The sequence below is a fragment of the Vulpes lagopus genome, chromosome 18 (genome assembly GCF_018345385.1).
Source record: "Vulpes lagopus strain Blue_001 chromosome 18, ASM1834538v1, whole genome shotgun sequence".
Lineage (NCBI taxonomy): Eukaryota > Metazoa > Chordata > Mammalia > Carnivora > Canidae > Vulpes > Vulpes lagopus.
The window spans coordinates 38770998-38785434 of NC_054841.1; the positions used below are offsets into that span (position 1 = coordinate 38770998).

At 35.5% G+C, this 14437-nt stretch overlaps 1 protein-coding gene across 4 annotated transcripts in view; it reads right to left on the reverse strand.

Moving 5' to 3' along the window:
* Positions 1-14437, reverse strand: part of TASP1 (taspase 1) — a 273821-nt gene that overhangs the window by 223985 nt on the left and 35399 nt on the right. For all 4 annotated transcript variants that reach the window (XR_005984419.1, XM_041732946.1, XM_041732944.1 and 1 more), the window contains one exon: positions 6599-6719. Coding sequence is in view for 3 of the 4 variants with exons in the window: in XM_041732944.1 (XP_041588878.1) it covers positions 6599-6719 (121 nt within the window). In the remaining variant the exon portion in view is untranslated. The remainder of the gene's footprint in view (positions 1-6598; positions 6720-14437) is intronic.

The following is a 14437-nucleotide window of genomic DNA, read 5'->3' on the forward strand; positions in this document are numbered from 1 at the left end:
TATAAATAAAGTTAAAAGGCAAGCAACGGGAATTCTATCAAACGTTTAAAGAAGAAACTGTACTATTCTACTAAAGCTGTTCGGAAAGATAGAAAGAGATGGAATACTTCCAAACTTGTTCTATGAGGCCAGCATCACCTTAATTCCAAAACCAGACAAAAACTCCACCAAAAAGGAGAATTATAGACCAATATCCCTGATGAACATGGATGCAAAACTTCTCAACAAGATACTAGCCAATAGGATCCAACAATACATTAAGAAGATGATTCACCATGACCAAGTGGGATTTATCCCTGGGATGCAAGGCTGGTTCAACACTCGTAAAACAATCAACGCGATAGATCATATCAACAAGAGCCATATGATCCTCTCAATAGATGCAGAGAAAGCATTTGACAAAATACAGCATCCATTCCTGATCAAAACTCTTCAGGGTGTAGGGACAGAGGGAACATTCCTCAACATCTTAAAAGCCATCTACGAAAAGCCCACAGCAAATATCATCCTCAATGGGGAAACACTGGGAGCCTTTCCCCTACGATCAGGAACAAGACAGGGATGTCCACTCTCACCACTGCTATTCAACATAGTACTGGAAGTCCTAGCCTCAGCAATCAGACAACAAAAAGAAATAAAAGGCATTCAAATGAGCAAAGATGACATGATACTCTACATAGAAAACCCAAAAGACTCCACCCCAAGATCGCTAGAACTCATACAGCAATTTGGCAGTGTGGCAGGATACAAAATCAATGCCCAGAAGTCACTGGCATTTCTATACACTAACAATGAGACTGAGGAAAGAGAAATTAAGGAGTCAATCCCATTTACAATTGCACCCAAAAGCATAAGATACTTAGAAATAAACCTAACCAAAGAGGTAAAGGATCTATACCCTAAAACCTACAGAACACTTCTGAAAGAAATTGAGGAAGACACAAAGAGATGGAAAAATAGTCCATGCTCATGGATTGGAAGAATTAATATTGTGAAAATGTCAGTTACCCAGGGCAATTTACACATTTAATGCAATCCCTATCAAAATACCATGGACTTTCTTCAGAGAGTTAGAACAAATTATTTTAAGATTTGTGTGGAATCAGAAAAGACCCCAAATAGACAGGGGAATATTAAAAAAGAAAACCAGAGCTGGGGGCATCACAATGCCAGATTTCAGGTTGCACTACAAAGCTGTGGTCATCAAGACAGTGTGGTACTGGCACAAAAACAGACACATAGATCAATGGAACAGAATAGAGAATCCAGAAATGGACCCTCAACTTTATGGTCAACTAATATTTGACAAAGCAGGAAAGATTATCCACTGGAAAAAAGACAGTCTCTTCAATAAATGGTGCTGGGAAAATTGGACATCCACATGCAGAAGAATGAAACTAGACCACTCTCTTTCACCATACACAAAGATAAACTCAAAATGGATGAAAGATCTAAATATGAGACAAGATTCCATCAAAATCCTAGAGGAGAACACAGGCAACACCCATTTTGAACTTGGCCACAGTAACTTAAGATACATCCATGAAGGCAAGAGAAACAAAAGCAAAAATGAACTATTGGGACTTCATCAAGATAAGAAGCTTTTGCACAGCAAAAGAAACAGTCAACAAAACTAAAAGACAACCTACAGAATGGGAGAAGATATTTGCAAATGACATATCAGATAAAGGGCTAGTATCCAAGATCTATAAAGAACTTATTAAACTCAACACCAAAGAAACAAACAATCCAATCATGAAATGGGCAAAAGACATGAACAGAAATCTCACAGAGGAAGACATAGAAATGGCCAACACGCACATGAGAAAATGCTCTGCATCACTTGCCATCAGGGAAATACAAATGAAAACCACAATGAGATACCACCTCACACCAGTGAGAATGGGGAAAATTAACAAGGCAGGAAACAACAAATGTTGGAGAAGATGTGGAGAAAGGGGAACACTCTTGCACTGTTGGTGGGAATGTGAACTGGTGCAGCCACTCTGGAAAACTGTGGAGGGTCCTCAAAGAGTTAAAAATAGATCTGCCCTATGACCCAGCAATTGCACCGCTGGGGATTTACCTCAAAGATACAGATGCAGCGAAACGCCGGGACACCTGCACCCCAATGTTTATAGCAACAATGTCCACAATAGCCAAACTGTGGAAAGAGCCTCGGTGTCCATCGAAAGAAGAAGATGTGGTTTATGTATACAATGGAATATTACTCAGCCATTAGAAACGATAAATACCCACTATTTGCTTCAACGTGATGGAACTGGAGGGTATTATGCTGAGTGAAATGAGTCAATCAGAGAAGGACAAACATTATATGGTCTTGTTCATTGGGGAATATAAAAAATAGTGAAAGGGAATAAAGGGGAAAGGAGAGAAAATGAGTTGGAAATATCAGAAAAGGAGACAGAACATGAGAGACTCCTAACTCTGGGAAACAAACTAGGGGTGGTGGAAGGGGAGGTGGGCGGGGGTTGGGGGTGACTGGGTGACAGGCACTGAGGGGGGCACTTGATGGGATGAGCACTGGGTGTTATTCTTCATGTTGGCAAATTGAACACCAATACAAAATAAATATATTTTTTTTAAAAAGCAAGCAACAAGAGATACAGAACAGTCAGTTCACAGAGAAATGCTAATTAGGCCTTTAAACATAAGAAATTACATTAGATACCAATAAAATTTCATAATTAAAGAAATTAAAATTAAAACTAATTGATACACTTTCTTTTTTTTTTTTTTTTAGATTTTATTTATTTATGAGAGAAACACACACAACACAAGCAGAAGACACAGAGGGAGAAGGAGAGAGAGAATAGAATGTCAAGTAGACTCCACACTGAGTATGGAGCTGGATATGGAGCTTGATCCCAGGACCCTCAGATTATAATCTGAGCTGAAACTAAGAGTTAGATGCTTAATCGACAGAGCCACTCAAGCACCCGTGATACACTCTTTCTCACCTATCACAGAAACCAGAAAGGATAAAGGAGACTGGAACAAGTGAATAACCAAACTGGCATATACAGAACATGCACTCAAAAAACTACAAAATAAATAATCTTTTAAAGTTCACTGGAACACTTAACAAAATACACCATAAACTGGGCCATAAAGCAAGTCTCAAAAAGCTTCAAGGGACTGGAATCATATAGAGAATGTTCTCTGATCACAAGAAATTAAACCAGAAATCAAAAAGAAAACTAAACTAGAAAGTCTTTAGGCAAATAAATTTGACAACTCAAATGAAAAAGACAAATTCCTTTAAAAACATAAATGAGGGCAGCCCTGGTGGCTCAGCGGTTTAGCACCACCTTCAGTAGGGGCATGATCTTGGAGACCCAGGATCGAGTCCCACATCGGGCTCCCTGCATGGAGCCTGCTTCTCCCTCTGCCTGTGTCTCTGCCTCTCTCTCTCTCTCTCTCTCTCTCTCTCTCGTTGTGTGTGTCTCTCATGAATAAATAAATAAAATCTTAAAAAACATAAATGAGAAGAAAATATTTTATGAAAAACTAAGTATCTAGAATCAATCTAATAAAAAGTATGCATAACATTTATACTGAGAACCATAAAACACTGCTGAGAAAAAAATGAGTAATGTTTATATAAATATAAAAATACTATGTTTGTGGGCCAGAATATTCAGTATTGTTAAGACATCAATTATCCAAAAATGATTCTATACATTCACTGGAATACCAATCAAAATCTCAGCAGGGTTTTATTATGGACATTGACAAGCTGACTCAAAAATGTTATGAAAATGGCCAAACACCTAGTATAGTCAATATAATGTTAAAGAAAAAAAAGAAGTTAGAAGTCTTATACTACCAGGTATCAAGAATATACAAATATATTACCAGATATAAAGAATATAAAGCTACAGTAATCAAGACAACATGGCACTGGCAATAAATAGGAAAACGGGATAGAATAGAGGGTACAGAACCAAGGCATTGCATGTATGGTCAGTCACCTGATCTGCCAACACAGTTATGAGAGGAAAGCATTGTCCTTTCTTTTGATAATGGCAATAAACCATTTGGATACCCATAAGAACAAAAAGATTAACGTGAGCTCCTATCTACATATGCTAAAATTAATCTAAGCTTGATAAGAGAGCTAAATGTGAAGGGTAAAAAACAGTAGAACTACTGGGGACACCTGGTGGGCTCAGTCAGGGGAGCATGCAGCTCTTGATCTCCCGGTCATGAATTCAAGCCCCACATTGGGCATAAAGCATATTAAAAAAAAAAAAAATAGAACTATTAAAAGAAAACAATGGAGACAATCTGCATAACTTTAGATAGGCAAAGATTTCTTTAAAAAATATTTTTAAAGCAACCATAAAATAAAAGGTTGGTAATTTAAACTGCATTAGAATTAAAAACTTCAGTTCATCAGAAGACAGCATGAAAAGAGTGAAAAGGTGATCCACAGATTAGGAGGAGATATACATAATACAGGTATCTGACCTAAAATACATAAAGTACTTGAACAAATCAATAAAAGATAATCTAATATAAAATATGCAAAAGACTTTTGAACATACACTGCACAACAATATCTAAATGGCCAGTAAGTATATCAAAAGGTTCTCAGTATCATTAGTAAACAGGGAAACTCAAAACAATAATCCCACTACACATATATCAAAATGGATGAATTTCAAAAAGAATAGCGATACCAAATGTTGGCCCTGATACAGAGTAATTAAAATGCTCATACATGCTTGTGGGAGTATAGATTATAACAACTACTTTTGAAAACTGTCCAGCAGTATCTACTAAAGCAAAGCACATTATGTACCTAAACTTATCGTTTCAAATCTTAAGTTTATACCCAAGAGAATTAAATGCATATGTGTATCAAAAGACATGCACAAGAAGATTCACTGGAGCTTTATTCATTATAGTCAAAAACTAGAAATATCCACTAAATATCCACTAAACATCTACTCAAATATCCACTAAAAGGAAAACAGATAATTTATGATATATTCTTGCAATAAAATTCTACTAATAAAAAGAAAAATTATTGTGTCACAAAACATGGGGCGATCTCACAGGCATACTTTTTTTTTTTTTTTTTTTTTTTTTTTATTTATGATAGTCACAGAGAGAGAGAGAGAGAGGCAGAGACACAGGTGGAGGGAGAAGCAGGCTCCATGCACCGGGAGCCTGATGTGGGATTCGATCCCGGGTCTCCAGGATCGCGCCCTGGGCCAAAGGCAGGCGCCAAACCACTGCGCCACCCAGGGATCCCTCACAGGCATACTTTTAAGAAAAAAAAAACCACAGAGGTGTATGATTCTACTCATAATTTCAGAAATAAGCAAATTAATCTATGGTGCCTAAAATCAAAATCAGAGGAAAAGAGAAGGCAGGAGCAGAGTATAAGAGGTATGGACTAGGAAGAGGCATATAGAACTCTTCTAAGATTATGGAAATGTTTGGGTTTTTTTTTTTTAAGATTTTATTTATTTATTTGAGAGAGAGAGAGAGAGCACAAGCAGGGGAGGGAGAGGAACAAGCAGACTTCGTGCTAAGTGGGGAGCAAAGAGCCCAGTGCAGGGCTGGATGCCAGAACCCTGAGATCGTGACCTGAGCTAAATCAAGAGTCTGACGCTCAATCAACAGAACCACCCAGGCACCCCAGAAATGTTCTGTATTTTGACATGGAAACGTTTTATATCTCGATTTGGGTAATGGTTTACATAGCTGTATACATTTTAAAAATCATGCAGCTTTATAATTAAAATCTGTGCATTGCATGTATATATTGCTTAAATAAAAGAACTGTAAAACATTAGATATACCTAATATGTACTGATGTGGGGAAAAAATCTCTAAAACATCCTATTTAAAGAAAAAATAAAATTTCATAATTATACATATATATTTTTAAAAAAACAGATTTGTGTAATTGTGTTTCTATTACATAAAAATATAGATAAATACATTATATTTTACTGTTTAAACCCCTCCAAGGGGAAAAGGATGAGAAGGAAAGATTTGGATCAATGGTAAATTTTATTTATATCAATTGGATTTTCTAACAAAAAAATATATTACCCATGTATTTCAAATAATCACAAATTTAAGAGGGACACCTGGGTGGTTCAGCAGTTGAGTGTCTGCCTTTGGTTCAGGGCATGATCCTGGGGTTCTGGGATTGAGGCCCGCATGGGGCTACCTGCAGAGAGCCTGCTTCTCCCTCTACCTGAATCTCTGCCTCTCTCTGTGTATCTCTCATAAATAAATAGATAAAATCTTTAAAAAAAATAAAAAAGGATTTTGCTAACTCACATGTTAAATATCTATAATCTCAAGGAGGTGGAAGAGAATGCTCAAACTGTAACAAAGACTTAAGTATAAGCTTTTTTACTGTTTTCTTTAAAACTTTCCTAGCTAAGATTTCATGTTTTAAATTTAGACAAAGAAAACAATGTTGTCTTCAAGACTATTCCAGGCAAAAATGGTAGAAAACACAAGATTGACTAAATCTTTAAGAGACATCATATGATAATGTTCATAGTTCTTTGAAGAATAGAGGTAATGTGTTATAAGGTCCACATACCACTCAGTGCTCCAACAGCTCCAAAATTTAAGGATTTTCCATCCATTATGCTGGCATCACACTCAATTTCACCCAAGAGATTAAGATTAGATCCCATTCCTGCATTTGTAAAAGGAGAATCCTAAGAGATACAAAAAAAAAAAAAAAATTAAATACCATTAGTCTTAAAGAAGATTTAATTTTAATCCTTTATAAACTGTTTCAAGGGCTAGAAAGGGAAAGAATACTTCCCAACTCATTGTATAATACCAGTACAACCCTGTTTCCAAAACAAGACAAAGACATCATGAGGAAAGAAAACTCAGGCCAATATATCTTGAGAATTAAGACAAAAAATCCTCAAAGGAATACTAGCAAACCAAATGCAGCAAAATATAAAAGTCTTATACATCATGAACAAGAGGGATCCCAAGGAAGCAAGTTTGGTTTAATATGTGAAATTTAATGTGATACACCATGTTAATAAGGAAAATAAAGGGAAAAAAAACAGGATTAAAAAAAAAAAAAACCATCTGACAAAAATCCAACATCCTTTCATGAGCAAAGCACTCAACAAATAGAAATAAAAGGGAACTTCCTTTACATGATAAAGGATATCTACAAAAAGCCTAGAGCAAACATGATAATTAATGGTGAAAAACTGAATGCTTTCCCTTAAGGTTAGGGATAATACAGCAATGTTCACTCTTGTCACTTGTATTCAACATTATACTGGATATTCTAGACAAAACAATTAGGCAAGAAAAGGAAATAATGAGCATCTAGATTGGAAAAGAAAAAGGAAAATTATCTCTTAGTAGAAAGTAACATCTTGTATACAAAAAGTCCAAGGGCTCCACTAACAAACTACTAGGACTGATAAACAAGTTCAAAAGGGTTTCGAGCTACAAGATAACAAACAAAAATCAACTATTATTTCTACACATTAGCAATGAACAATCTAAAGATGAAATTCAGAAAACAATTCCACTTACAATAACATCAAAAAGAATAAAAGACTTAGGAATAAATTCAACAAAAAAGTAAAAGGGTTATACTCTGAAAATTATAAAACATATTAAAGAAGATCTAAATAAATGTAAGGACAGCCATGTACATAGATCAAAAGGCTTAATATCTTTAAGATAGCAATACTCTCCAAGACTGATCTGCTTCAACACAATCCCTTATCAAATCCTAGCTACATTTTTTGCAGAAATTGACAAGCTAATCCTAAAATTCGCATGAAAATGCAAGGGACTCAGAATCACCAAAACAATCTTCAAAAGAAAAATAAAATTGGGGATCCCTGGGTGGCGCAGCGGTTTGGCGCCCGCCTTTGGCCCAGGGCGCGATCCTGGAGACCCGGGATCGAATCCCACATCAGGCTCCCAGTGCATGGAGCCTGCTTCTCCCTCTGCCTGTGTCTCTGCCTCTCTCTCTCTCTCTCTCTGTATGACTATCATAAATAAATAAATAAAAAATTAAAAAATAAAAAAAATAAAAATAAAAAAAATAAAAAATAAAAAAAGAAAAATAAAATTGGAGGGCTCACACTTCTAGGTTTTATAACTTACTACACAGCTACAGTAATCAACACAATGTGATATAAACATATAGCTAAGGACAGATATATAGATCAATGCAATAGAATGCAGTGTCTAGATAGAAGCATTGCATTTATAGTCAATTCAACAACAATACCAGAATTAATTTAACAAAGAAAGAATAAATAGACTTGCATAAGTGGAGCTGGAACTGGATGTTCAAGAGAACAAAGATCAATCTTATTTCACACCATATACAAAAATTAACTCCAAGTGGATCAAAGACCTAAATGTAAGAGTTGAAACTATAAAACCATTCAAAGAAAACATTGGGGCAAAGCTTATGACCTCAGATTAGACAGTGGTTTCCTAGACATGACACTAAAAGCACAAGCAAAGAAAAAAACCAGATAAATTGGACATCATCAAAATTAAAAACTTTTGGAAAAAAAATAAAAAAATAAAAATAAAAACTTTTGGGTTTCAAAATACATAATAAAAAAAGATAGAAAAACTCATACAATGGGGGTGGGGGACTGTAAATCATTTATCTGATAAAAGATTTGTATACAGGATATATAAAAACTTCTCACAACTCTGAAATAAAAACACAATTTTAAAATGGATAAAGGATATGAATGAATGTTTCTCCAAAGAAGATATATAAATGGCCAATAAGCACATGAAAAGATGATCAACATCATTACCCATCAAGAAAAGGCAAATCAAAACCACTATAAACTACTACTTCATACCCACAATTCACTTACAATAACATTAAAAAGAATCATAAAGATGTGTTGGTAAGGATATAAAGAAATTAGAACCCTTTTACACTGCTGGTAGGAATGTAAAATGGTACACCCACTTTGGAAAGCATCTGGAAGCCCCTCAAAAACTTAAACATAAAGTTACCATTTGACCCAACAGTTTCATTTCTAGTTATATATCCAAGAGAAATGAATTGTCTACACAAAACTTGTATCATATATTCACAACAGCTTATTTAATACTCATACACCAGCATTTCTGGAAACAACTCAAATGCCCACCAACTGATGAATAAATAAGTAAAACATGGTATATCTATACAATGGAGTATTAATTGGTAGTAAAAAGTAATGAAGTACTGATACATGGCAAAATATGGATGAACCTTAAAAACATTATGCTAAGTCAAAGAAGCCAGTCACAAAAGATCACATGCTAGATGATCCAATTTATATATCCAGAATAGGTGAACCCATAAAGTAGCATAAAGTAGATTAGTGATTGCTAGAGGTTGCAGAAGGGGGAATGGGGAGTGACAGCTAATACGTACTGTTTCTTTTTGGGGTGACTTAGATGAGCTAAAATTAGATGGTGTGATGGCTGCAGAACTTTATGAATATACTAAAAACCAATTGAATTGTATACTACAAAAGGGTGAATTTTATGGTATATGAATTATATCTTTAAAAAAATATTGTGAAGGAACATCTGGGTGGCCCAGTTGGTTGATTTCAGCTCAGGTCATAATCTCAGGGTGATGACATGGAACCCCTCAACAGGCTCCGCACTGAGCATGGAGCCTGTTGGAGATTCTCTCCCTTTCACTTTCCTCTCTCCTCTCCCCCTTCTCCCCTTCTCTCTCCCTCCCTCTCTCTCTCTCTGAGCTCTCTCCCTCTCAATAAATAAATCTTAAAAAAAAAAAAAAAAAAGATATTATGAAGGAAAAAAAGCTTATGTCAGCAGACTACACAGAACATACAGACCTAGAATCAGAAGCGAGACATGTATTTGAAACCTAAAAGAAAAACATTGCCTTATTTTTCTAATACTGTGGATAAAGTTTTTAAAAACACATACAGGGGAGCCCTGGGTGGCTCAGCAGTTTAGCGCCTGCCTTTGGCCCAGGGCATGATCCTGAGGTCACGGGATCGAGTCCCATATCGGGCTCCCTACGTGGGGCCTGCTTCTCCCTCTGCCTGTGTCTCTGCCTCTCTCTCTCTCTCTCTCTCTCTATGTCAATTATAAATAAATCTTAAAAAAAAAAAACAACATACCACTAGTCTTGCTATGTCAAGACAGTATCATTTATGATCTCCAACCACAAATATGGGGAAAAAACTAACAATATAAAATCTTACAATAAAAATAAAAATAGGGACAAAAGACTTCATTAAAAAAAAAAAAAAAGAAGAGCCAGGGGTGGAACGATTGATGCTCCTTAGAGTCACTACATAGATGAAAGGCCTATTCCAAAATAACTGAAGGCCATAAAAATGAACAACTCTACCACACATTCTAGAAAACTGAGTCAATCCAGAAAACTAACTGTTCTAAGGTAAGACCAATATTATCTAAGAAACTAGGGCAAATCTGCATCAACCTATGGATCATCAAATGCCTCATACCATCTACAAATGTCCCCAGTTTCCTGTATTTTCTACAAGATCCAAGAAAACTGATCATAACATTAAACCTTTTTAATATGTACCTACAATTACAGCAAAGGGGTCAGGGATTAGAGAATAGGCTTTTGTCCTAATGCAGCTAAATAACCTAACAGTCCGCAGGATTTTCTTTTTTTTTAAGATTTTATTTATTTATTCATGAGAGACACACACAGAGAGAGGCAGAGACACAGGCAGAGGGAGAAGCAGGCTCCATGCAGGGAGCCTGATGTGGGACTCGAACCCGGGACTCCAGGATCATGCCCTGGGCCAAAGGCAGACGCTCAACCACTAAGCCACCCAGGCGTCCCAGTCCACAGAATTTTTAAAGTAAGATCACAGGAGAGAAAATAACAAAATGGTTATATAATTAAATAGAAATGAATAGATAAGGCTTTGAGCACCCAAAAGGAAATGGCCTACTGTGAGACAGAGAAGTTCAAAACAGGCTTCCTGAAGGATGTTAAAAGCAAAACCTAGCCAAGAAGCTATAAAATTCCAATTGGTGGAAATGACATGAGCAACATATAGGCAATAGAAAAGTGTCAGAGTCACAGAAGACACATTCAACAAAAAAGTATTTACTGGAGCCAAATACAAAGATTGAGATATGCTGTTCATCAGAATCTGAACCTGACTTTAAAAACACTAAGAAGCTAGTCAAACTTTCTGTATAAGAGAAAGTCAAGATGGGTATATCAGTAAAGGAAACAAACTGACATTCACATGTTGAATGATAATGAAGAGGAGCGGACTGAAATCAGTGAGACCAAACTGACGGCTATTTTACAACATACGCTTAAAATACTAACTACCTGGCATGGAAATTATAGTAGTAGGAATAGAAAAAGAGAGAGAGAGAGAAGAGGGAAAAGGATCAGAACTGTGAAACTAGAGAGATAAATAAAACCATGAGTAAGAAAAGGCATTTTATAAGATGGAGAAGAGTATGCATAATTAGACCTAAGGATTTTGATTAAGGTCTTCCAAGCTAATATTTGTAGTTAAATCAGTTAATAATTAAATCTTGGGAAAGAGATGACAACCAAAGAAAGATTATGGTTTGACAGACGAAGACTGAATTCTTGCCCTGGATCATTTCATACTTTGAGAACAGAGCAAAAGAGATTATTAGCAAGTAAATTACCACATTACAAAGGTTTGGGGTTTTTGTTTTTGTTTTTTTTTTTTTTAACTGCATATAACCTCCCTTGCCTAGGCATGTGTATCTTCAAAGTATAGAAAAGGAACTAAAATGTGAGAAAAATATAAAGCATCTACCTATATGTAGTAATTATCACATAAGATCATACCGGTGTATACACTATCTCAACAATCTTTGAAATGTAATATATCGGTTAATCAGCTCTGCAAAATTTTTAACATAATCCCATTGGAAATCACAAACAAAGTTATTCTGAAAATGACTACTGCATGATGGTTTAAATTTGACATTTTAAAAATACATAAGAAAAAGTATATAAGAAAATTAAAGGATATCTTAGAAGCAATTTTTTTCAAAAATATTTCTCCTGCTTCAAAATATATAAATAATTTCAGGGGCACCTGCCTGGCTCAATCAGTAAGGCATGTGACTCTTGATTTGGGGGGGTATAAGTTTGAGCCCCACATACAGTACAGAGATTACTTAAAAATTAAAAAAAAATTTTAAGTAGACATATATATTGATAACTTCAAAAGTATGTCTACTGCACTTCTGCTTCTGACAATTAAGGCATAATAGGGATTATATTTATCTTCTAACTAGAAAATCAGGCAAAATATATAACAAGTGGACTTCAATCAATAGCCAGCACAAGACTATGATCCTGAAAGAAGGGACACAAATCAGATGCCTCAACTTAATTCCCAGAGATACTTTCCAGGCCATAGCACAGTGAAGAGAAACCCAAAAGAGAGCCAATGATCCTCCAGAGTTGAGGAGACAACATTATGAGTTTAAGGAAGCCAGGAAGGCTAGAATATGCAGTACAGGGTACAAAGAGGAAAGAGTTACATACAGAGAAGTCCAGAGATTCAGAGACTTTAAGTATTAGTCTGCATATATTTATTAGGGAACTACCAAGGCCAAAGGAAAAAGCCCTGGAAAACAGTAAGCTGACCAATTTCTGGAGTTCACACAAAAGTGAAAATAAGTTGTCTTCCCATCAGCCAGAGTGAGGCTATCAGGGTAAGCTCAGAAGATAATGCCACAAAAATCAAACCAAATTAGCCTTAGAAAGCTTACTCTAGACCTGCACTAAAAAAGTTTTAGAGCAAGCCTCAAAAATATCAAAATGATTTACACGAACAAGTGTCCCAAAGCACAGTTGTAAAATACCCAATTCCCAAAGATATAAAATTCACAATGTTTAGTATAAAACCAAAGATGACCAGACATGTAAATAAGCAGAAAACTATGGCTTATTACCGGAAGAAATGACAAACGATAGAATTAGCAAACAATTCCAGTGCTAGCTAACAATGTTAATATCACTCTTCTAAACATACTCTACATGTTCACATGGGTATAGGAAAACACGAGGGTAAAAAGGAAAGAAAAGGAGCTATAAAAAAATAAATTGAACTTCTAAGATATAATAATCTAAGGTGAAAAACGCTTTGGAACAGAAAAAGTATTTTCATTAGGTAAAAATGAAGGAAATTTGAAGGAAGTATGGACTTTAGTTAATTATAATCTATCAAATCAGGTTAATTAGTTGAGAAAAATATACTAATATAAATGTTAATAATAGGGGAAATCAGGTGTTGAGTATATGGGAATTTTCTATACTATCTTCTGAACTTTTCTTTAAATCCAAAACAATTTTAAAATTAAAAGTTTCTTTTAAAAAAATCAATCAGGGGCACCTGGGTGGCTCAGTAGTTGAGCATCTGCCTTTGGCTCAGGTCATGATCCCAGGGTCCTGGGGATCATCAGGATCCCCACAGGGAGCCTGCTTCTCCCTCTGCCTGTGTGTCTACCACTCTCTCTGTGTCTCTCCTAAATAAAGAAATAAAATCTTTTAAAAATAAAGTAAAATAATAAAAAAATAAACCCACAACTTGGGAGAAAAATTCTACAAAACATACAAAAAGGTAAAGGACTTATATCCGGGATATATAAAAAATCTGCACACCTCATTAAGACAAAAATCCAAAGTTTTTAAAAGGCAAACAATTTTTTTTAAAGAATTTATTTATTTATTCGTGAGAGACACAGAGAGAGAGAGACAGAAAGAGAGAGAGAATGGCAGAGACACAGGCAGAGGGAGAAGCAGGCTCCATGCAGGAAGCGCAATGCGGGACTCGATCCCAGGAGTTGGGGATCACACCCTGAGGCATCCAGGATCCAGGATCACCACCCAGGCATCCCTAAAAGGCAAACCATTTTATGTACTGATTGCAAATAACATATGAAAAGATGCATAACATCATTAGCCATTAAGGAAATGCAAGTTAAAACCACTACATGACCTCTAGCGTGGCTAAAATTAAAATTATAATAAAATAATAAAATGGCTAAAATTAAAAAAAACAGGCAATATTAAGTATTGGCAAGAATGTGGAACAACTGCAGCCCTCATCCATTGCTAGTGAGAATGAAAATAGCAAATAGCTTGGCAGTTTCTTTAAAGTTAAGCATATACTTACCATAGATCCAGAAATTCTACTCCTGAGTATTTATCCAAAAAAAAATGAAAGCATATGTCCACATAAAGACTTGAATAGAAATGTTCATATCAGCTTTAATTAGAACAGCCAATAAACGGAAACAGCCCAAATGCCCATCAACTAGTACATAGAAACAAATTATAATGTATCAACACAATGAAATACTACTCAGCAATAAAGGAATAAACCCCTAATATACTCAA